This window comes from Brachyhypopomus gauderio, unplaced genomic scaffold (assembly GCF_052324685.1).
Source record: "Brachyhypopomus gauderio isolate BG-103 unplaced genomic scaffold, BGAUD_0.2 sc179, whole genome shotgun sequence".
Taxonomy (NCBI): domain Eukaryota; kingdom Metazoa; phylum Chordata; class Actinopteri; order Gymnotiformes; family Hypopomidae; genus Brachyhypopomus; species Brachyhypopomus gauderio.
In genome coordinates this window covers 171,574-196,137 of record NW_027507000.1, presented here as the reverse complement: position 1 = coordinate 196,137, position 24,564 = coordinate 171,574, and the positions used below count along the sequence as shown (strand labels likewise).

The 24,564-nt window shown below is 41.8% G+C and overlaps 1 protein-coding gene and 3 long non-coding RNA genes across 7 annotated transcripts; 3 read left to right on the top strand and 1 right to left on the bottom strand.

Annotated features, from left to right (window-relative positions):
- The first annotated feature begins 3,205 nt into the window (after window positions 1-3,205).
- LOC143501932 (uncharacterized) lies at window positions 3,206-4,140 on the top strand. The gene is made up of 3 exons (XR_013127024.1): window positions 3,206-3,619; window positions 3,801-3,967; window positions 4,086-4,140. It is a non-coding gene; the product is annotated as an uncharacterized LOC143501932 (long non-coding RNA).
- Window positions 4,141-5,361, top strand: LOC143501922 (ubiquitin carboxyl-terminal hydrolase 37-like). The gene is made up of 5 exons (XM_076995082.1): window positions 4,141-4,264; window positions 4,454-4,618; window positions 4,860-4,991; window positions 5,113-5,239; window positions 5,356-5,361. The coding sequence occupies exons 1-5, from the start codon at window positions 4,257-4,259 to the stop codon at window positions 5,359-5,361; spliced, it is 438 nt and encodes a 145-aa protein (XP_076851197.1). The 5' UTR covers window positions 4,141-4,256.
- A 710-nt stretch (window positions 5,362-6,071) lies between these two features.
- Window positions 6,072-8,679, top strand: LOC143501926 (uncharacterized). Of its 2 annotated transcripts, none has more exons than XR_013127020.1 (5): window positions 6,072-6,198; window positions 6,302-6,767; window positions 6,847-6,985; window positions 7,078-7,181; window positions 7,898-8,679. It is a non-coding gene; the product is annotated as an uncharacterized LOC143501926 (long non-coding RNA). The 2 variants fall into 2 exon arrangements; XR_013127019.1 differs by having other exon boundaries at window positions 6,302-6,770.
- A 7,070-nt stretch (window positions 8,680-15,749) lies between these two features.
- LOC143501912 (uncharacterized) lies at window positions 15,750-24,202 on the bottom strand. 3 transcript variants are annotated; one of them, XR_013126992.1, is made up of 4 exons: window positions 24,019-24,202; window positions 23,573-23,669; window positions 18,019-19,984; window positions 15,750-17,861 (listed from the first exon to the last, which is right to left on the bottom strand). It is a non-coding gene; the product is annotated as an uncharacterized LOC143501912 (long non-coding RNA). The 3 variants fall into 3 exon arrangements; XR_013126994.1 differs by lacking the exons at window positions 23,573-23,669; window positions 24,019-24,202 and having other exon boundaries at window positions 15,756-16,739; window positions 17,241-17,861; window positions 18,019-22,087; XR_013126993.1 differs by lacking the exon at window positions 23,573-23,669 and having other exon boundaries at window positions 17,033-17,861; window positions 24,019-24,037.
- Between the last annotated feature and the right edge of the window lie 362 nt (window positions 24,203-24,564).

Genomic DNA, 24,564 nt, shown 5'->3' with positions numbered 1-24,564 from the left:
CAGACAGAGGGAAACTATGGTAACAGACAAGCAAGGCGGGATTAACAAGCAAGGAACAACAAAGACACGAAGAGCAGGACACCGGAGTAACAGCTAGGAGAGGGGGGAGTAGCCCTACGTGACAATAAAATGTAGCTGGGAAAATTATATTACTATATTACAAGTGTGCTGTAAATGCACATCAATGCATAATACATAAACTGTAGCTGGGTAAATTATAGTAGTGTGTCGTTAACAGTGGTGAACGGGATTCTTCAAGCCACCAGATTTAATCCGTCACCATATCCAGTCACGAAAATCCATGAGAAATTTGGTGGAGACACTACACATTACTGAATTGTTTACTAAAACTATTAAGGGAAGGAGAATTGCAGGTGTTCATACACATGTTGACTCGCTAGCCAGCAGAGGTGTCAATTCCAGGTTCCGAAAGTAAAAGTCCTCACCAGGATTTTGCTCAAGCTTGCTAGATTTTCTAATTAGTGCAATCCAGGTAAAATTAGTGGAATCAACACAATCCAGGAAGCCTGAGCAAAATCCTGGTGAGGACTTTTACTTTCTGAACCTGGAATTGACTCCTCTGCTAGCCAGGTAAAATGAAATGAAATGTGTGCTCATTTCACATTGCACATTTCATTTCATTTTAAAATACCTGGCTAGCTAGTCAAGGTGTGTATTGAGAACACCTGCAGTTTCCCTTCCCGCCTCCAGAACGCCACTCTGCAGTGTCTACTGAGTCTCTCCTGCTTCTGGAGCCCCATCAGAGCTCAGTGCTCCAGCTGGACGGATCCATCCAGCTGCCAGATGCTCAGGTAGCCAATCAGGAACAGAGGATTCACTTGTCTAAATGAACTGTTCAAATATGATGGCTTAGGGAGGTGTTGTGATGCTGAGCGAAATAAACCACTTTGGTCTCCCTGTTACCTTGCGTAGATGTTTTGCAGATTTGCAGCAAGGCAGGCTCACTAGTCGTAGCTCTTCACAGAAGAAGAAGCTCCTGAGAGCCCTGAATGCCTGTATTTCAGTCAGATGCCCAGCGTTTGGAGAGGACTACGGCCAGGATCAGCTAAACAACCCTCTGAGCCATTCAGAACACATCAGAACCACATGCAGTAGCCTGCAGGAACTGCACACAACCTTCTTTGTTTTCTCACTCTGTTGCTGCTGAAGTCCAGGAGCATTGCCCTTCTGATGTACTGTCTTCCACAGGATGCTCATGAGTTCCTGATGATGTGTTTGCTTCAGCTGAAGGAGGAGGGAGAGACACTCAGGGTTTCCTCCTTCTCTTACATCTGCCCTGTGGCAAATTTTGAGTTTCACCTCAAATCTGTGCGCACCTGCAGCAGGTAATTCTTTGCTATATCACCACATCTCCTTCTTGTAAATCAACTGTTCTTAACATGTGTTTCTTCAGAGTGTGCATTGTCACAAAGTATGCACACACTTGGTATGGGATAATATGGGTTATTTCTGTGTGAATGTTGTAACCTCTCTGTTGATTTCTGTTGTTTGAAAGCTGTGGACTGCAGAGCTCCAGAGTGGAGGACTTCAACCACCTCTCTGTTAACCTGAGCTCTACCTTGACTGACAGCCTACACAATTACTTCAAGGTCTGTCACCTCACACACCCCTACTGGACAACACTTTTTTGCCAGTTTGTTAAGTTAGGGAGCCATCCTAACCATTGTCACTCTCAATGAAAACTTTTTTTCAGTCAACGGTTTTGGAGTTCAAATGTGAATGTCAAGGTCAAGGTACCAAGGCATGTGAAGTGGTGGAGTTCTTCACACTCCCACGGTGAGTCTCGCATTATGTGAATTACCACAAACAATGAGTTTTAAAGCAGTCATCTCACACTCTTCCAGTTCTTACATAATTTTTCCTTTTGGAACAGAGTTCTGATCCACTCCCATCAGACCCTCCCATCAGACACTTCCATCAGACACTTCCTTACGTAACAGAAGTGGCTTTATCCAAGTTAGATGTCGTGCTGTTGACACCTGATTAAAAAATCTTCATCGTATAGAAATCTGGCAAATCTGTTTTGTGTGTGTGTGTGTGTGTGTGTGTGTGTGTGTGTGTGTGTGTGTGTGTTTTGTTTTTGCTTGTTTTTTGTTAATGACAATTGGATGGATTTTATTGCTCTCTCTACAGCTACAATTTGAATCTGAATTTTGTATATTTATTTAATGAAAATGCAGTTTTACTTTTTCTGTCAAGTTGTAATTTGATCAAATTAAATTTGTACTCCATGACTTGAATTTCTATGCATGTTTTGGAAACATATATCCTTTATAATGTTGTCAAACTACATTCAGTGTAAATGCAGGAAAGGCAATCTATAGATTCAGTCAGGCAATCAGCTGTGAAGAAACAATTTATAAGCAATCAGGAAATATTTTAGGACAACCTGAAATATTGTTGGACAGTTATATATTAGAGGGGACTTTAAAATGCAAAAAGAGTAGCTGATACTGTACATGTGAAGTATAATTGAACCGCACTTTTCATAAAAGCTCAAAGCCCTGCAAGGTGCCAAAGCTGTGTGTGTAATTGTGCAGATTTCTTTCACTAATCAGTATCTTACATTCTAGTATGTGGATTTTTCTAGTATAATAATGTATAAGATGAATCACTAAACCTTAGCACTAAAGGGTGAAGGGATTTCATGATCCATGAACCATGATCATGAACTTGGTCGTCCCCTGCGGAGTATATTGCAGAGTCACTGAAAGGTTGCAAAGGAAAGATTGGGCAAACAAAAACAAAAAAACACACAAAACCCTCACAACATCGGGCATCATCATGACAGTCAAGAGATGATTTAGCCCCAAAACCTCATCTAGATGAGATTCTTAACCCAACTGTGGGCCGCGAACGCCACCTTGAGGGCCTCAAAAGAACAACAGTTTTAAACTTTGGGCCGCAGAGGGCCGCCGGACCGCATTGATTTTGAATAAAATGCAGTACACTTTCTCACCACTAGTAGCGGTAGTGCGTCACTTAGATATTTAAACAACGTATTTAATATAAGTTAAACTTATATAGCGCCTTTCTAGTACCCAAGGACACTTTACAAAAATCCTATGGGGAAAAAAAACAAATAAAAATTAAATAAATAAATATAATTAATTAAACCATACTATGACTATGTGGAAGGGAGAAAATACTGAGAGAAAAGGTGAGTTTTAAGCTGAGTTTTGAAGGAGGAAAAGGATGAACAGAGGCGGAGATGTTGCGGGAGGCCATTCCACAGTTTTGGGGCCATTACACAGAATGAGCGCCCACCAGCAGTAACAAGCTTGTATTTTGGAACCACCAGAAGACCTGTGTCTGAGGACCTAAGTGTTTGGTTTTGGATATAGGGTATAGAAGTTGTGCTAAATAGTCTGGAGCTTACAGCTTCACACTTAACGATAACAGAACGCAGCACTATTACGTCATATAGCTACTGACGTTAACAACGAGGCCGTGACAGCGCTGCACAATAGAACCAGGTCAATATATCGCGAACATCACATTTAAAGTACCTGCAAACCCGACGCGACGACGTTTACATTAATTCTGTTAGGAAGGAGCGTATATCGGACAAATGGGTTGCATTTACTCGTGTATGAAGGTAGCTATCTAACGTTTTTATACGTTGTGGTCTAAAAAGGAGTAACCGGCATTTTTATACCGGTAATTCTCCGATTCTCCGATATTTTCTCCGATATTTTTTCGATTTAAGATGTGATGCTTTTTAGGGTGTACTGAGGTTTCCCATACCCATGATTTGACAAACCAATGCTTTCCTACAGAAAAAGAACAAAGAGGGTGTGAATAGTGAAGTTAAAAAGAAGAAAAAGCAAAGATGGTGGAGACATATAGAGTCATCCTCCCTGACACAAGTAACTGACACTCAGTCCTTGAATGTCAGCTCCTCCTCCATCTCTTGCTCCTCTTCCTCTGAGGGACACTTAACCAGGTATGAAAACCGTCCCAGCCTTATGAATTGTGTAGTCACATGCACATGTGTAGTCACATGCACATTTGGTTATTATTTATTCTGTCTATGATTTTTCCCTGGAATTATTTGCCCCCAGGTCCAACAACAAACTCCCTACTGAACCCAAGAACACGGAAGGGATTGTTCCTGGTCAGAGCTCAGAATCTTTTATGATTTTGTCCCTATAGTATGTTTTAGTCAAAGACACTTACTCCAAGGTTTTGTTCTCTCCATAGGGGCTGCTGATAAAGATGTGTGCTCCGTGCCCATGGATAGGTGGGTACATTATTAAAGTCATCTTCATGGCACAGTAAAGTATGGACAATCTATAATGGTTATATATTGACATTGTGGCATAAATCAAGAGAAACTGAAAAATATTAAAAACAACATTTGTATGTATGTGAACATTTTGTGCACTACACAAACTCCATATTCATCTGTCACTTCTACTCTCTCTTTCAGATTTCCGGCTGTTGTGGTAGAGGGAGACTTTCGTGTGCAGAATTTGCAGCACCTGTTACCGCACATCGTCAGTAGTGAAAGGGTGACTGAGAGTGGCCAGGGTGAGGGCCAAGGACACGCCCCCACTGTTTCTGCTGGCAGAGACACAGAGATCCGACAGCTCGGGTAAAGACAGAACACGTTGTGTTTTAGCACACAACCATTACGTGATTTTGCAGTGTACACAGATGTAATGTACACAGTCTTTATCTCTGAACCAAAATAAAGGCACGTAGCAATTAAAGGAGCAATAAGTATTTTTGCAGTTCTTCTTCAAATTCTGAAATTATGTGACATTGACACCTAGTGGCCTGGAAGTTTTACTGATTATGTATTAAATCTATTCTAAACATTAATGTCCTGTTAGGTTTCCCAACATTGGGAATACATGTTATATGAACGCCACTCTGCAGTGTCTTCTGAGTCTCTCCTGCTTCTGGAGCCCCATCAGAGCTCAGTGCTCCAGCTGGACGGATCCATCCAGCTGCCAGATGCTCAGGTAGCCAATCAGGAACAGAGGATTCACATGTCTAAATGAACTGTTCAATTATGAGTGCTTAGAGAGGTGTTGTGATGCTGAGAGTTATAAACCACATTGGTCTCCCTGTTACTGTGCGTAGATGTTTTGCAGATCTACAGCAAGGCAGGCTCACTAGTCGTAGCTCTTCAAAGAAGAAGAAGCTCCTGAGAGCCCTGAATGCCTGTATTTCAGTCAGATGCCCTGCGTTTGGAGAGGACTACGAACAGGTTCGGCTAAACAACCCTCTGAGCCATTCAGAACACATCAGAACCACATGCAGTAGTCTGCAGGAACTGCACACAACCTTCTTTGTTTTCTCAACTCTGTTGCTGCTGAAGTCCAGGAGTAATGCCGTTCTGATGTACTGTCTTCCACAGGATGCTCATGAGTTCCTGATGATGTGTTTGCTTCAGCTGAAGGAGGAGGGAGAGAGACTCAGGGTTTCCTCCTTCTCTTACATCTGCCCTGTGGCAAATTTTGAGTTTCACCTCAAATCTGTGCGCACCTGCAGCAGGTAATTCTGTGCTATATCACCACATCTCCTTCTTGTAAATCAACTGTTCTTAACATGTGTTTCTTCAGAGTGTGCATTGTCACAAAGTATGCACACACTTGGTATGGGATAATGTGGGTTATTTCTGTGTGAATGTTGTAACCTCTCTGTTGATTTCTGTTGTTTGAAAGCTGTGGACTGCAGAGCTCCAGAGTGGAGGACTTCAACCACCTCTCTGTTAACCTGAGCTCTACCTTGACTGACAGCCTACACAATTACTTCAAGGTCTGTCACCTCACACACCCCTACTGGACAACACTTTTTTTGCCAGTTTGTTAAGTTAGGGAGCCATCCTAACCATTGTCACTCTCAATCAAAACTTTTTTTCAGTCAACGGTTTTGGAGTTCAAATGTGAATGTGGTCAAGGCACCGAGGCATGTGAAGTGGTGGAGTTCTTCACACTCCCACGGTGAGTCTCGCATTATGTGAATTACCACAAACAATGAGTTTTAAAGCAGTCATCTCACACTCTTCCAATTCTTACATCATTTTTCCTTTTGGAACAGAGTTCTGATCCTCCACATTAAGAGGTTTGACATGCTGGGCAAGAAACTAACAAAACTAATGGACATCCCCTCAGAGCTGGACCTCTCTGTCCTCCCTGGAGTGGCTTCACTCGGGCAACCGTTAAGGTCAGCTTGTACAACGGCCTGAGCATACGCTCTCTCACCTCTGTCCACCCTTTCACAATTAGCAATGAGACGCTAACTGAATGGCTTTGTGATGTGTCCACAGTGGACCAGCATACACCCAGGACAAAGGACATGAGGAGGATAATCTGGAGAAAAGCTCTGTGCCAGAACAAGGTAAACATCAGCCATTTTCCTACAGTGATCAATTAAATTTTGGATTTACAACCTGTCTACGTTTATACATACCTGCCATAATGATGTAGTTCTCTCAACCCATTAGTAGTAAATGAGAGCAGAGAAGGACAGGGAGAGAAAGTACAGCACGTCAGCCCACTGGTGAGGAAATAGAGAGAGAGATGAAAAAGAAGATTGAAAGATGCTGAGAGAGATTGAGAAAGACAGGCTGAGAGAGATAGATAGATATGAGAGAGACCCATATCAACGATCTAAGATGCATTCTTACTTAATCATATGAAAAAACAGATGTACTTGTTGTTTGCAGGAAACTGTTCACACAGACATCTACAGACTCCACGCTGTGGTGTCTCATTTGGGTGGCAGCATGGACAGTGGTGAGCAGTCTGATAATATCCACAAACATGCAGTAGAAACTATAAAGTGACTAATGACATCTTGCTACCCTGACAGGGCACTACATCAGCGACGTAGCTGAGGAGAAAGGAGAGTGCTGGTTAAAATTCAACGATTCAAAGGTTTCAAAAAAGACAGAGCCAGCCGTCCTTAAGAGCAGGGCAAAAACAGCCTACCTGCTTTTCTACATGCAAAGGTAGTAGCTCACCTTCTAACTCAGGTACATCTGCTGAAACACATAGAGAACTGGCTGAATTCCAGCTGCTCCTGTTTTGCTGTTGTCTCCAGTGGGGCTGGAGAGAAGAACGTGGTCCCGTGGATGGTGGACCAGGGAGAAGCAGCAGTATCCCCCTAAACCCAACTCCATGCCATGACTAAGTCAGGATACACATGTAAGCACCTACATCCACACTTAACAAGACAGGCTACACATCTGCTCAGTTCAGTTCAGGTCTATTTCTGTCTGTTCCTGTCGTCCAATCGTAGGAGATAATTCATTAAGAACGGCTTCTGCCTTTCAGATTTGGGAACATAAATACCTCGGCCCATGGGGACAGATACAAATTCCATAAGATTTTACATGTTGGCAGAAACCTAACCTTTACCCTGCCCTTACAATCAAAATTATAAGGCTAGACACAATTAGAAACTTCCTTCCTAAATTACCGCTCACACTGGTATGTGTGGTATATTACATCTTTTTATATTACTGGTAAGTTTCAAGTGAGTTATTATTTGTTCAACATTAACACTCCTCCCCCCTTGTGTGATAAGGCTACAGACTACCATTTTAAAATGATTAATGCTTAGATGGTATTTTCATTACAATTAATTAGTTAAACATGATTCAGACCAGCAGACTACAGGCAACTGCTAAATAACAAGCTGTAAAGGTGATCATCACTTCAATGCTATATCCGTTATATCTGTTAATGGGTTGCGTTTCTATGGGAATTGTGTAAATAGCCCCTTGCTTTTCTTCCAAATCTTAGTAGATAAAAGGCTTTCTAATAAAAAAATGACTATTCATGAATGACGTCACTTTAGACAGCATGTAGCCTAGATGACCTGTCAACGCTTGATTTTCTCCACCATTCATGTGTTAAAGGCCAGAAAAGGCGTGACACAGGCGGACACTGCTCCCGACTCTGGCAAGTACGCAACAAAGCGGAAAGACTTCCGTTGTTTGAAGGGTGAACCGAGTGAACCAAGCGGTGTCTGTTTTGTCCGACTGATCTGAGAAGTTGGGACGTGCCGGAGTAAATACAGCTGAGCTGCTGGTGAAAGCGAGAACGTGAGAGACTCTGCTGCTGGTGCTGTCTGTGCACGAGAAGCGCGCTGATAAAAAGCTAAGTGCAAGCCCCTACCTTTTTAGAAGAATTTTAACCTTCTGCCATCTACCAGTCGTAGTTTTAGGGCAGTACATTTTAATTTTTCATTTTCGTTTTAGTTTGTTGGAGTCCGTTGCTATAAATAGCTAAGTTGCTTTCTATTAGGCTGGGTACTGCTATAGGTTTATTTCATTATTTGATTTTTGGTTGTGTGTAAGGGATTTGGATTTGTTTGGTTTGATTTATTTTGGGGTTTATAATTTGGAGGGTTTGCTGTGGTGTTAAGTAGTTTTTTTTTCCAGTGCTAGCCTATTAGGGAACATTTTGTTTGGCTAAAATATTCTATATTCTTTGGGCTCCATTTTTGTGTTGCGTCTTTGTGGGTTTGTGTGTTTCTTTGTTACAATTTCAGTTATTTTGAGTGGTGACTGCGTTTTGTTTTTGTTCTGTCCTTTGTCTGCAGCATTGCTATCCAGAACACTAAGTGGACTGTTGCGTGTCCCTCCTTGAACTGGCTGCCGAGGTTCTGGACTGGGACTGGGTGCACTTGGAGTTGATGGATTATTTTTTTTTATATATAAAATTCTTTTGTTGAATAAATATATTGTGCAAATTCCCATCTTCTCTCTGCATTTGTCAACTTGCGACTCCCCAAGGTGTAGTGGTTGGGATTGGGCTAAGGGAAATATAAAATTTTGCCCTTTGTCGGGAAAGGCCGTGTGTCCTGCTGTCAGAAGTACAAAGGGTTCCAGAGCTGGACAGCATCACCTGCAGCATTTACATCGTTCTGTGGATTTGTATTCGCTCCTTCATATTCCTGAACATTGTAATTGGCATTTTTGGTAGGTTACACTACAAGTCATTAGTTGTGCTGAATGAAATATGCAGATGGTAAAGTAGTGCAAGGGCAGAAGAATTCATTCATTGTCATTTAATGAACAATATTAATAAGCCAAATCCATGTTGCATACCCACACATGAAAATACATTCGGTTCTGTAAGGAGCGAACTCTCAAGTGCAACAACGAATTGAAATGCAGGTGAGTAGTTCTTTCATGCTGTAGTTTTTTTACTTAATTTGCTCAGACAATCTTTATGCATGCAAATAGACAAATTAATAGCCAAGTTTTGTTTGTTTTTTGTTCTGATTTTAGCAGATTAAGCCAGTCTCTAGTTAGTGGGTAAGTAATGGTCCCACGTAGATAGGAAGCAAAACCTGTAACATTTGTGACTGTAATATGTGCTGGAAAAACCACAAAAGGATCTAAATGCAGCGTAGTGCTTCTTTATCCTCCAGACACAATCTACTGTAGCTAGCAGCACAAGACACACACAAAACACACAGTACAAAAAGAAGCGAACACAGGGCAGCAGGGTCAGGGCAGCATGGTCCATACAGTCCAGAGTCCATTACAAATCCAGGGGTCGGGCTGAGAATGAGGTGTAAGGGAGAAGCAAAGGTCACAACAACGGTAGGCAAAAATGAGCAAGGAACGCTCACTATGCAACGTCAGAGGCAAAACTTCACAATGTAAAGTGGTGAGTGAGTAGTGTAAGAAAGGTGGAGGAGGGTGGGGACACACAGGGACAGGTGGAGGTCATTAGTATTCAGGAGATTGAACATGCATGTTTCGAGAAGTTGAGACCCTGGCGCTGTGACTTCAGAAGAGCGGGAGGCTTGTGTAGCTTCACTCCTTCCTTACAGTCACTTGTGTAGAATAAGTGAAGGGTGTGTGCAGATGTGTGTGGGCGTCTCCCTTGGGCTACAGGGCTGGCATACCATGACAAGCCCTAGTCCAAAATACAATGTACAACTTTTTGGTTACTATATAGGTATTTTTTGGTTACTGCATTTTGCTCTTTGTCCAGACTTCCTACTACACTTGAGGAGGATGAGGAGTCTATTTCCACCCAGGAGGCTCCACTGTATATGAAGAAGATATTTTAGACTGGGAGACGTATGTGGAGGAGAACATCAATCAATCAATCAAATTTTATTTATATAGCGCTTTTTACAACAGTTGTTGTCACAAAGCAGCTTTACAAGTGCCGAGTCCTAGCCCCCAGTGAGCAAGCCAAAGGCGACAGTGGCAAGGAAAAACTCCCTAGTTTTTTGCATGAGGAAGAAACCTTGAGAGGATCCAAGACTCAGGGGGGGAACCCATCCTCCTCTGGCCGACACCGGTCACCATGACAACAACAACAACAATTTAGACAGAAAGAAGAGAAAGAAAAGGAAAAATATGTAATAATGTCCATCATGATGTATGCATCCGGTTAGGCAGGAGGTGGCTGGCCCAGGATGGATCGCTGGTCTCCTCATCTCATTATTCCTCAAGCAGGCGGGCAGCCATGTGGAGAAATGAAACAGGGAAAATTAGCTCTGTATGAGGACATATACAGGACAGGTGAAATTATAAACATTTCCGGAGTGTGGCAGCATCTCCGGCATTTAGTTAAATTATTACAGCCTAGCTAAAAAGGCAGAACCAGAAGGTAACATAGGCTTGGGGGCATTCTGAGACAATGGCATCCGTCCACTGCACTGTCAACAAACTTGAGTGACCACGAGCAGTGACAGGACGACAGCACCAGCGCCCCAGTCTACCATAAAACCCTTCGCCTGTGAACCCCTGGATCTGTACCTTTATCTAAGGGGGGATATTAATTATCAAACGCTAAACTTAATAAGTGGGTTTTCAACCTAGACTTAAAGATTGTGACTGTGTCGGAGTCCCGGACGCATTTAGGAAGATTATTCCAAAGCTGGGGGGCCTTACAAGAAAAGGCTCTTCCCCCTGCTGTTACCTTATTAATTTTTGGAACTAATAAAAGACCAGCACCCTGTGATCTTAGTGGGCGTGGGGGTTCGTAATAGGAAATAAGTTCCTGAAGGTACTCAGGAGCAAGCCCGTGAAATGCTTTATAAGTTAATAAAAGAATTTTAAAGTCAATACGGAATTTAACTGGGAGCCAATGCAGGGCTGATAGGACTGGACTGATATGCTGAAATTTTCTAGTTCTGGTCAGAACCCTGGCTGCGGCATTTTGAACTATTTGAAGTTTATTTAGATTCCTATTTGAACATCCTGACAGTAGTGCATTGCAGTAGTCTAATCTAGAGCTAACAAAGGCGTGCACCAATTTTTCCGCATCATCCTGTGATAATGCATTTCTTAATTTAGCAATGTTACGGAGATGTAGAAAAGCTATCCTAGTAGTATTATCTATGTATTTATCAAATGATCGGTCAGAGTCGAGTATGACGCCTAGGTTTTTGGCTACTGTGCCAGGTGTAATGGGGTAGCCTGCGAGATTAAGCATTAGATCTGGAATTTTCTGTTTTGAGGCCTTAGGGCCCAGAAGGAGAACTTCTGTTTTGTCCTCATTAAGTTGGAGGAAGTTTAGAGACATCCAGCATTTAATATCTCTTACACAGGCCTCAATTTTTCTTAAACTGAGTTTGTCATCAGGTTTGGCTGATATGTAAAGTTGAGTGTCATCTGCATAGCAGTGAAAATTGACACCATGTTTGTTTATAACTGTGCCCAATGGTAGCATATATAATGTAAATAATAGTGGTCCTAGAATGGAGCCTTGCGGGACCCCATATTTAACTTTTGTACGTTTGGATGGAATATTATTGAGCTCTACAAACTGATAGCGATTTGTTAAGTAAGAATGAAACCATGAAAGGGCTGTGCCAGAGACTCCAACCCAGCATTCTAACCTTTCTAGCAAGATCCTATGATCAATTGTGTCGAAAGCTGCACTAAGATCAAGAAACACTAACAGCGATACAGAACCTTGATCTGAAGCAAGGAGGAGGTCATTTGTTACTTTAACTAATGCTGTTTCAGTACTGTGATGGGGCCTAAAACCAGATTGGAACTTTTCAAATATGTGATGCCTATGCAGATATAGGCATAATTGCTGGGCAACAGCTTTTTCTATGATCTTAGATATAAATGATGTGTTTGAAATGGGTCTATAATTAGATAGTACAGTAGGATCAAGATTTGGTTTCTAAATCAGAGGTTTAATAACTGCTAATTTACATGATTTGGGCATGTGACCTATTGTAATGGATGAGTTAACTATAGTTAGATGAGGTTCAGTTACCGCTGGTAATACCTCTTTTAATAACTTTGATGGAACCGAGTCTAGTGTGCAGGTAGCACAATTTAAGGAAGAAATTATTTTCTCTAATTCTGATTGTGGGAGTGGATGAAAAACATCAAGTTTTTCTCCCAGTATGCGAACATGCAGGTGATGCAGCTCCAGATGGAGGATGAGAAGGTGCTGTGGCCCAAGGAGCTTCTCCTACGTTACTTTGTGCTGATGAACAGACTCCAGGACATCCTGGATACCAGGATGCATCTGCAGAACCTACCAGGTAAACCTATTAGGTGGTTTACAGCACTGAAGGTGAAAGCTAGTGTTTGAGTGAGTGAATGACCTTTTTGTCTCTTGTCTTCCAGCTCAGCTGTTGCTTAACCTCCAAGATTCCAGTTACACTCCAGAGTCACTCCAGTCTCCAGTTAAAGCAGAATGAATAAAATATGCTTACATTATGTTGCATTGTGTTATCTTACTGGTCCAGTATGGTGACAAACTCCATTTACACTTAATTCACTGTATGTGGTTTATGGACTGTGTGGTGAGGGTGGCATTCAGACCACCATATGATCTGACTTACACAAATGATAATTCATGAGGATTCCTAGAAGCAGACTGCAGCCAGCATCCAAGTTATTTTAAAGGCTGTTAATTGTACTAAAGATGGTCTGTTTGCCTGTTGAGTGGGCATGTGATTCTGACTTCATGTGCATCTGTCGGAATAAGTTAATTTAACATGGATTACAGAAATTAGAACCTCAAAAAAGAGCTTATGATGGCTCTAGCACTTGTATGAATACAGAAACAGACCACTGGAGAATTATCTAAAGTTTAAAAGAAAAAAAGATTTATTAGCATTGTGCTCCACACACCTTGTACCTTCTGAAGACATTTCCATGGTACCAGATCTAGACTTTTTTTTTAGCTTGATGGTTAAATTATTACAATAATTCATTTTTATTGTTAGATAATTATAATAGATTTAAAATATGTAGAATTAAGTGATCATTTAGCCCTGCATGGCATCCATACTCCACCTAGTGGTAAATAACGGGATGGCCCCCAGTGAAACGTTACTGTCCTTGAGCTAAGGAAAATTAACAAAACATTTACAGTAGTTTTATTATTAGTGGTGGGAGTAGCATTAGTATTATGTTGAATGTATACCCATGATATTTTAAATAAATATAGCAGTTTTGGTCATAATTAAAATGTAAAAATAATAGGTATAAACCATTCATGTAATTCATTATCATTGTCGTGGAAATTTCTGAAATATACGAGGACTCAGGCGTGGTTAAAAGAGAAATTTATTAATAGACAAAATAAGCATGAGAGTTCAGTCTAGAACAGAAGCTGAGAGGAGAGAGAACCGTCCCCCTCCTTTATACCGTTTAGTAGGCGGGGTTCTTATCACATGTTTACACTACATTTGGGCACACTGAGAAACAAGGCAGAATGCACAGTAGACAGTTTTTGCCTTACATGTGCATTCTCTCCTGACAGTAGTTTTCATGTTTTAGCATAAGCAGTAGCTTATAGAAACAGCTGATGGGTCCGCGCGTCAAGGCAGATAAGAGTGTTTTCTACCTCTACACATTCCTTTAACATAGGTCATAATACACACATACACATGAGCACATGATTTCATACTGAATCACACTTCACAATTCTCTTGTAATCAGTATAACACAATTTCCATCACAATCATATACACTATATAATATAGTATAATATAGTATATACACTCAGCGGCCACGTTATTAGGCACACCTTGCTAGTGTCAGGAATGGCAATCACGCCAGAATATTGACCAGAACACCTGACTCTAATTTACTATTCACCACACCCTACTTAAGGACTCTGTTCACAAGTCGCCAGTGCGAAGTATTGCCTCTCTGAGTGTCTTTACCAAGCTGTGATCCTGTGTATTTCTCTGATTGATGTTCTGGTTTCTGATCCTTGCTCTGTGTTTTTGATCCTCCTGCCTGTTTGGCCCTTTTGTTACCTTTGTCTGCTGCTCTTAGTCTTCTCTGGTTTTTGACTCTCCCGTTTTTGTCTTGCCCTTTTGTGCTGCTGCCTGTCTACCCTTTGGGTTCGTCCCCTTTTGGGACTTCAGTTCATTGTTTTTCTATATTAAAATTCAACATCTTTACACCTGCTAATGGATCCTTCTCTACCCTCGGGTTCACCACCGTTGCAGCTAGTACCAGGTTGGACCCCATTTTGCATTCAGAACTGCCTTAATCCTTTGTGGCATAGATTCAACAAGGTACTGGAAACATTCCTCAGAGAGTCTGGTCCATGTTGACATGATAGCATCATGTGATTGCTACGCAGTTGCTGCAGATTTGTCGGTTGCACATCAATGATGCGAATCTCCCGTTCCACCACATCCCAAAGGTGCTCTATTGGATTGAGGTCTGACTATGTAGGCCACTGGAGTACAGGGAACTCATTGTTGTGTTCAATAAATCTGTCTGAGATGATTCATGAATTATAACAGGGCGAGTTATCCTGCTGGAAGTAGCCATCAGAAGAAGGGTACACTGTGATCATAAAGTCAAAGTCAAATTTATTTATATAGAACTTTTTACAACACATGTTGTCACAAAGCAGCTTTACAATCGTATGGCTCCAGATCCATAATGAGCAAGCCAAAGGCAACAGTGGCGAGGAAAAACCCACGATGATGGTGGGGATTAGGAAGTGAGGGAGAGACAGCCTCCCTCACATGCACCTGTTTTAATTAACTTTGTAATTTTATTTGTTGGCTGTAACTGTATTGCTGTTGTTGCATCTTGGCCAGGGCTCCCTTGAAAAAGAGGTTCTTAATGGGATTTTTCCCTGGTAAAATAAAGTTTAAATAATTAAATAAAAAATTAGGAAGAAAACCTCGGGAGGACCAAGACTGAAAAGGGAACCCATCCTCCATTGGGCAGCCCATTAGCACAAGTCCGTATTTGTGGACAAAAGGTGGTTCTACATTTATGGTTCTAGTTCCCACAGTCCCTTCGGTGTAGATGTTGGGCCTCAGGTAGGAGCTAGCATCAGCACGTCCTCTTGTGGCAATGGCACATCCAACCCCGGCATCAGTACATCCACTGGCAAGTCAGACCATCTCCCAGGTGCTTGTAGGTGCTTGCATGCAATCATCTTGGGTAGAAGCCTGCAAAAAGATAGACAATACAGACTGAGTGTGTGGACATCAATTTAAACCACTATTGATTTAAACATACATAGCTCAAGTGTTGTAACGTGTGAGGAGGACTGGGTATGGATTTTGGTAGGTGAGTGTAGCAGTTGCGTGGCAGAGTTTTCCAAAAGAAACACGTGATTTTCAGTTTTGAATGTTTGAATGTCTTATGTGAACAACTGTGTTTAATGTTTTGCAAAAAGTGTGTTTTAGAATTTCTAAATGAGTGTAAGGCAGAGAATGTGCTTAAGATTTAGCACACCAGGTCAACAGATAGGCTACATGGGTTACATGCACAGGGTAACATAAGAGTGGTGGAAGATGCACACAGGTCGACTATATCCTCCGTAGGAGACGAAACCTGAAAGAGGTTAGTGATTGCAAGGTGTTACCCGGGGAGAGCGTAGCTAAACAGCATAGGATGGTGATATGTAGGATGATGTTGGAGGTGAAGAAGAGGAAGAGAGTGAGAGCGGAACCTAAGATCAGGTGGTGGAAGTTAAAGGATGAGGACTGTGGTGTAAAATTCAGGGATGAGGTGAGGCAGGTACTGGGTAATGGTGGTGGTGTTCTGGATACCTGGGATGAAACTTCAAATGCAGTGAGGGATGTGGCTAGGAAGGTACTTGACCTCAGGACAGAGGAAGATAGACAAGGAGTCGTGGTGGTGGAATGAGGAAGTTCAGGAAAGTTTGAGAGGAAAGCGGTTGGCTAAAAAGAATTGGGATTTTCAGCGAGATGAAGAAAGTAGACAGAGGTACAAGGAGATGTGTCGCAAGGCAAAGAGAGCAGTGGCAGAAGCTAAAGAGAAGGCATATAGCAAGCTGTATGAGAAGTTGGACACTAAGGAAGGGGAAAAGGATCTGTACAGATTGGCCAGACAGAGAAACTGTGATGGGCAGGATGTGCAGCAGGTTAGGATGATAAAGGATAAAGATGGAAATGTGTTGTCTGGTGAGGAGAGTGTCTTGGGAAGGTGAAAGGAGTATTTTGAGGAGCTGATGAATCAAGAGAATGAAAGGGAAAGAAGGTTAGAAGAGGTAGAGGTTGTGAATCAGGAAGTGCCTCAGGTGAGCAAGGAGGAAGTAAGGGCTGCAATTCAGAGAATGAAGTGTGGTAAGGCAGTTGGACCTGATGATATTCCAGTGGAGGCATGGAAATGTTTGGGAGAGACAGCAGTGGAGTTCTTGACCTAAGAGGAGGTTTATGGATGCAGTGGTAGAGGATATCAGAGTGGCTGGGGTGTCAGTGGAGGACACTCAGGACAGGGCCAGATGGAGGAGTTTGATCCGCTGTGGTGACCCCTGAAAGAGAATAGCCGAAAGAAGAAGTGCATTAAATTAGATCATTCATCTAGTGTGATTATTATAAACTTACGATTGTCCAAGGTTTGTGCCAGCACTGTTCAGTTTCATTTGTAACTGTAAATATTTTTTTCATAAACTTTTTTCATATTTCCAGGTTCTTTACATCAAAAACACATTGTGCTGTTTAAGAAAAGCTCAAATACTGTTAAATAAGGGAACATTTGATTTAAAAAAGATTCTGTATAGAACATGATAACATTTCAATGACAGATATTTTGTCATATATGTGTAGAAGTAAAATAAATCTGTCTTCTCACGAATTTGTCTCTGTACATCTGCATTCATATAAACACGCTCCACAAAAAAAAAATCCTCCTTAGCCCACACCACAATCACACCAGTGAAGCCCGCTGATTAGTAACTGACATTTGAATCTGCCAGTAATACGCATGTCTTTTTTTAGTTTTGAACATCCGTACTCCATATACAGATACTTACAGTCAATGTAATTCTTCACATTAGGGCATTTAATCTCGACCAAGCCAAACTGGGGGTATTCAGTGGGGTCAAATATGACACCATCAGGGGCTGCACCAAGCCAGGGAGCATCTGGGTGGATGATGAGGCCACATGGTGTGTGATTTACATTGAGTATCCTGCAATACTCAGATGCTGCTCCGGACTCCATCTCTAGACCTCTCTTCATTTCAGCCGTCCGTCTGGTACCTCTGATGATGCGTTCAGCAAGGGACTCTGCAGAGCTATGCCCTCTGACATGGCACACCTCACAAAAACGTGACGCTGTTACTCTAGGCTTGTGCCAGAGTTGACATCTCAATTCTGTGAGCCATATCAAGTGACACCTCCAAAGACTTCAGGTGAAAGAGTTCCTGTTCAGTGCACACAAAAGCACAGGTGGGTGCATCAAGGTGGTGGTCTTTTAGAGGAAGAAGTGGGGTTGATGGCACATCAGGGTGGAGAGTGATGTGTCGTGATGGTAAAACAGGCTGCTGATATGACAGACCAATGCCTTCCTGCACCATACCAAATGCACACTGCACAGCTGGCTTGTGGGATGCCATGCCTATAGTGGTCACCATGCCCCTGTAGAGTCCACTCCTACAAATTCAAGTACAGACAATATCCCAAACTATAAGCATTTAGTTTAATATTAAATTAGAATATTTAAATTAAAGTTAATTGTAACTATACATTTGTGATAGAGCAGCTAAACTGCACAATTGCATGTCTAATTAGAAGTAATTAAGCACCATACCTAACTCCACCTTGAGATGTTCCATTTGGCACAGGTTTTGTGATCACCATGTTGTTGATTGCTCCTGGCTTTACACCCTAATAATATGGACAAAAGTTGCTGTAATTTAATTCAGGCAGTGCATTAAATTAGATAACCTAGCCACTAGGGTGCACACACCAGTGTATTTTAGTGCCGGTCCTAAGCCTGGATAAATAGGGAGGGTTGCGTCAGGAAGGGCATCCGGTGTAAAAACTGCGCCAAATCAAATGATGCGGATCAAAAACAGAAATTCCATACCGGGTCGGTCGAGGCAGGGCATTAGCGGAAATTGGACTACTGTTGGGACGAGGAGGAGAGGGGGAAGAGGGTTCTGAAGCTGAAGGAGAGGAGGCAGAGCAGGAAAGTGGAGGTTAGAGTTGGTACGTTGAATGTGGGCTCTATGACAGGTAAAGGGAGAGAGCTAGCTGATGCGATGGACAGAAGGAAGATAGATATACTGTGTGTACAGGAGACCAAGTGGAAGGGGAGCAAGGCCAGGAGCATTGGTGGTGGCTTCAAACTCTTCTATCATGGTGTAGACAGGAAGAGAAATGGAGTAGGGGTAATCCTGAAGGATGAATTTAGTAAGAGTGTAGTGGAGGTAAAGCGAGTAAGTGACGGGGTGATCTGTGTAAAGTTGGAGATCGATGGGGTGGTGATGAAGGTCATCAGTACTTATGCTCCTCAGGTAGGTTGTGATGTGGAGGAGAAAGAAGAATTCTGGAGAGAGTTAGATGAAGTTGTTTTGCAGGTTCCTAATGAAGAGAGTGGTTATTGGAGCAGATTCAAATGGACATGTTGGTGGAGGGAACAGTGATGATGAGGAGGTGTTGGGTAGATATGGTGTTAATGTAAGGAATATGGAAGGACAAATGGTGGTAGATTTTGCTAAAAGGATGGCTGTAGTTAACACTTACTTTAAGATAAAGGAAGAGCACAGGGTAACATAAGAGTGGTGGAAGATGCACACAGGTCGACTATATCCTCTGTAGGAGACGAAACCTGAAAGAGGTTAGTGATTGCAAGGTGTTACCCGGGGAGAGCGTAGCTAAACAGCATAGGATGGTGATATGTAGGATGATGTTGGAGGTGAAGAAGAGGAAGAGAGTGAGAGCGGAACCTAAGATCAGGTGGTGGAAGTTAAAGGATGAGGACTGTGGTGTAAAATTCAGGGATGAGGTGAGGCAGGTACTGGGTAATGGTGGTGGTGTTCTGGATACCTGGGATGAAACTTCAAATGCAGTGAGGGATGTGGCTAGGAAGGTACTTGACCTCAGGACAGAGGAAGATAGACAAGGAGTCGTGGTGGTGGAATGAGGAAGTTCAGGAAAGTTTGAGAGGAAAGCGGTTGGCTAAAAAGAATTGGGATTTTCAGCGAGATGAAGAAAGTAGACAGAGGTACAAGGAGATGTGTCGCAAGGCAAAGAGAGCAGTGGCAGAAGCTAAAGAGAAGGCATATAGCAAGCTGTATGAGAAGTTGGACACTAAGGAAGGGGAAAAGGATCTGTACAGATTGGCCAGACAGAGAAACTGTGATGGGCAGGATGTGCAGCAGGTTAGGATGATAAAGGATAAAGATGGAAATGTGTTGTCTGGTGAGGAGAGTGTCTTGGGAAGGTGAAAGGAGTATTTTGAGGAGCTGATGAATCAAGAGAATGAAAGGGAAAGAAGGTTAGAAGAGGTAGAGGTTGTGAATCAGGAAGTGCCTCAGGTGAGCAAGGAGGAAGTAAGGGCTGCAATTCAGAGAATGAAGTGTGGTAAGGCAGTTGGACCTGATGATATTCCAGTGGAGGCATGGAAATGTTTGGGAGAGACAGCAGTGGAGTTCTTGACCTAAGAGGAGGTTTATGGATGCAGTGGTAGAGGATATCAGAGTGGCTGGGGTGTCAGTGGAGGACACTCAGGACAGGGCCAGATGGAGGAGTTTGATCCGCTGTGGTGACCCCTGAAAGAGAATAGCCGAAAGAAGAAGTGCATTAAATTAGATCATTCATCTAGTGTGATTATTATAAACTTACGATTGTCCAAGGTTTGTGCCAGCACTGTTCAGTTTCAGTACAGCTGTGCACAGGGGGAACAACTGGCACACTGAGCTGAGAAAAATGTGCAGTTTGAAAAAGCAAAGCAACTATACGTTTGCATAGGGCAGTGTCTGCGACATGTGAACAGCATGCGTGTCTCAGCACAACAGGAGTTGAATCAGAAAGTCCAATCTGTAAGAGGGTAAGCAAAATTAGTAATGACTTTGTTTAATTCAGGGGTTCCGTATACCAGTCCTGGGGATCCTATATCACACGTTGTGTTTTACCTTTTCTAAAACCTGATTGACCTATTTAGCTAATTAAGATCAATGTGGGTGGGGCTGAGTAAAAAAAGTGTTTTAAAATGGAGAAAAAAAATGTGCATGGCATAAGAACCCCAAGAATGGAACCTGGACCCGTTTGCTTATTTTATGACAATAGATTTTGCATACAGAACATGGATAGGCTATCACTGACATTAAAATAATGCTCAAGTTATACATAATCCTGAGACATGTATCTGTCTAACCTGTCAACAAACCCCTTAACTTTTGTTAGTCAAAAACAGTGAACATCTGAACTTAACGACAAGCAGAGACTCCAACCCAGTCACTGAGACCCCATGTCATGCATATTTTAGTGCTTTTCCTCATTTATAATACCAGATTCAGTTCATTAACTAAGTAAAAAACTGTCATATTGGAGGAACACAAAAAAACTGCAAAGTATAGTGTTGACAGGACTGACTCTGGGGACTCTGTTTTGCCAATATATTCATTCCTAGAGCAGTGTCTCTTAATCCTACTTGTGGTAATTCACATAGCTCAACACACATAATCCACTTCACTAATGACTTAATAAACCGTTTGTTTGATAAGCAGTTGGAGCTAGATCATGTACATTCAATACTTAGTGTGTTGAATCGTGGAATATTTAAAACTGTGTGGAGCAGTTAGGAACAGGACTGAGAAACACTGCCATAGAGTTTCAAGCTCAGCTCCAGGATACCAACAGCTCAATGTTATTCCAATTTTAGAACAATACAGTTGTATAAAATTAAAAATAATTTAATGCTAAACTGTGCAGTGTTGTGGACACAGGACTGAAATATGAAACCCCTGCTTTAGCCCTACACTTCCTCCTCCCTACTCGTAAACTGTGTGGTGACTCCTTCTTCATGGACCTGTAGCACAGGCTCTCACACTGACCTCCCCTGACAGCCGGTGTTCTGTCGAGTTGTGCTTAGCATCGAGTTGTGCTCGTTTGCGGTTTTGCACATGCGCAGACCCACAGGCTTGTCATTTGTTTCTATTGTCATTTTGACCTATAAACATGTAAATGTTTTACATACTGGCTTTGCAAAGATGACATGAGGCAGGATTTCATGAGGCAAATTCGTGGTGGTGCCTCCACTTTTCTAGAATGTTCAGAATGGTCAGCGCAAAATTTAAGAGATTTCTTTCCATGCTCTCTACTTCACTGTAATCCATGCCTTAAAAACAAACAAAAGATAAGATATATAGCACATTATACTCAGTACTCTATATATAATAGAGATGTACTATGAAATGTACCATTTTACATCCAAATAAAATTATAAAAGTTATCCCATCTCTTCTCTCTCCCTATCCATATATAGCTATGGAGAACAGGTGGGATGAGGTATTCAACTTCCTCTCTCAGGGATCATACCCATCTGGGTATAATAACTCCCAAAAATTACATTTGAGGAGGTATGCTTCCAAATTTACTGAAAAGGGTGAGCATTTATTTGTTTAAATGTAGCCAGTGTCTTGGTAAGGTAGCTCTTTAATTATTATACGACTTTAATGAATGTTAATGAATATTCAATGCAGAAGGACAGCTTTTCTTTAAAAGTAGAAAAGCCATAAAATCCAAAGAAGAGGCAAGAAAGCTTTCAGGAATTTCACGCCTCTCCGATTGGAGGACATTCAGGCATCCTGAAAACTCGAGCTGCAGTGTGCTCCAGATTTTACTGGCTTGGCATGACCATTGATCTTGACAACTGGGTACGTGTTGAAGTGCGTTCTTGTGTGTTTTGAGCTGTTGATAAATCTGCATAAATATTAACAGTGACTTTCTTAAAGGTCTTGGAATGTGATCAGTGCCAGCGAACTGGAAAACCTTTGACTGGTGCCCAGCCATTGGAGTGTATAAAAGTAAATGTCCAGTGGTATCTCTATAATATACAACAGCTTTTAAGAAAAATGTTGAAATGTAAAATAAAACATATATGTTTTAAATTTATAGGTATCTGCTGTCTGGGAGCTCATTGGCATTGATTTGACAGGACCGCTTCCAAAAACTGGCTTCCAGTATATCCTGACAGCCACAGATTACTTTTCCAAATGGGTTGAAGCTTTCCCATTAAAGACAAAATCAGCAGCTGAAGTGGGACGAAATATTTGCTCAATTATATATAGACATGGTTGTCCAAATAGAATACTCTCTGATCAGGGAAGAGAATTTGTGAATGAAGTATGTCTAATTTTTGTTATAAATGAATGAATGAATGAATGAAAGAATGTTTCAATTTATATAGTGCATTTTCAGGATACCCAAGGCGCTTTACAATTGTTAAGACAGCTACCTCTCAGACAACCAATCACACACCGGTGAGAAGTGGCAGCGAATTGTGCACAGCAACTTGTTTTATTGAACAGAGAGAGACACAGACACACACTATGGGCATTTTTGCTGTTTAAGCATGGTTACATAAATGTGTCTCTAAACATACTTAATTATAGCATTTTACCCACATGTCTCATATCAAAATGTTCAGAACAATCTCAGCTCTCTTCCTAATGAGGTTACATTGACTTAGAGTATTGCATAAATAAATAATATGGTCCTAAACCTGGAAATATGAGGCATATTTTCAAAAATTCTTTCATATTTTATATGAAATTACACATTTACTAAAAGATCAATAATATTGTTGCTTGAAATATGTTTGCTCAAGGGGTTGCTTCACAAAAATAGTGAAACATGTAATATATATAGTAGTATACAAGTATAAATTAGTGTACAAAAATGTGTACACCAAACTACGAAACTCCCATCAAACTCCTGAACTACAAGCTAAATCAGCTTAGCCAAAACCATATCCACTCATCTAGATTATTATATACTATACTTTCACATCTACAAAGCAAGCATATAGGCAAAAGACAAATACGAAATAATAAAAAAAATAAGTAAAAATAATTTTATAAAGAATAAATTACGAATTTTGCACAGAAGCAGTTTCTAGCTAGCCAGCCAGCTAGCCAGGAGGCTAGCTAGACAGCTAGTAACACATCGCGAGCCGATCTGCGATCGTCCGCTATTATAGTGAGCAATATTGCAAAATAACATTCATTTAGCCTTCGATCTGTTATACTTTTCATAAAACCCTTCAGGAAATCAACATAGGTTCATAACCGCTATGTAGTAGTAGTAAGGGCTAGTAGTAGTAGTAGTAAACTACTGAGCAAAACCGGTTTGTTTACCTCAGGCGGCAAAAAGCGGCCAAAACTTCCGCAAAGGGCGATATGTTTCCTGAGGTCGTAGGTCATCGGGTCATCGGTCACGAGTCTCTCCTCAGGCCTACAATATGGGGTCATCAGTAGACGCTAGCTAGCTAGATGCTACATAGAACTACAAACAGGACTACAGTACACCATCGCGAAATTCACGACCCTATCTGTGATCGCCCGCTATTATAGTGATCGATATTGCATTTAGTCATCGATCGTTTATATTTTTCATAAACCCCTCAGGAAATCAACACAGGTTCATCAGTAGACGCTAGCTAGCCAGATGCTAGCTAGCTGCTAGCTAGCGAACTAACTACACGGGACCATCGCGAAATTCGCGACCCTATCTGTGATCGCCCGCTATTATAGTGATCAATATTGCAAAATAACATTCATTTAGTCATCGATCATCAACATACCTTCACCATCACCATGTAGATAAGTAGACGCTAGCTCGCTAACTAGCGGCCGTCAAAGTCTGTATTTCCGTGTTTGTCCGAGGTGAAACGGATCTAATGCCGTCCTAAAACCCTCCTACATCCGTAAAGGGCGATGTGAGTGATGTCAGCGGTCATGTAATGACTGACACTTGAATCCGCCAGTCACAGCAGTCACAGGCAGGAGCAATAACCCCCCCCCCCCCCCCCCCTCCCCCCTTGTGCAAGCCATAAAAGGACTAGCCATATACGGGCGTGCTTCAACTCGGTCATGTATTGCCATCTTGTGGCCAGTCTGCTCAAGCATGAATTAACATTTTTTTGAAAACAAGTTTCCAGTTTTCAAAAACATTCGAACCATGTGTCTGCGATGTTGTATCGCTGAGATATTAATAACATTAATGTATATACTCGCACGGTGGCCATCTTTGACGCATGGGTGCGTCAGTAGACCTGGGTGTCAACCACATCAAGCCATACCACTCAAACCACTCAAGAATCTCACAAGATCCTCAAAGAGAATGAGAC

What these genes read in the sequence shown, in the direction of transcription:
- LOC143501922 (XM_076995082.1), top strand. An exon ending in ACAGAGATCCGACAGCTCGG is followed by an intron (nt 4,619 to 4,859) that starts GTAAAGACAGAA and finishes ATGTCCTGTTAG; the next exon opens with GTTTCCCAACATTGGGAATA. An exon ending in TCCAGCTGCCAGATGCTCAG is followed by an intron (nt 4,992 to 5,112) that starts GTAGCCAATCAG and finishes TACTGTGCGTAG; the next exon opens with ATGTTTTGCAGATCTACAGC.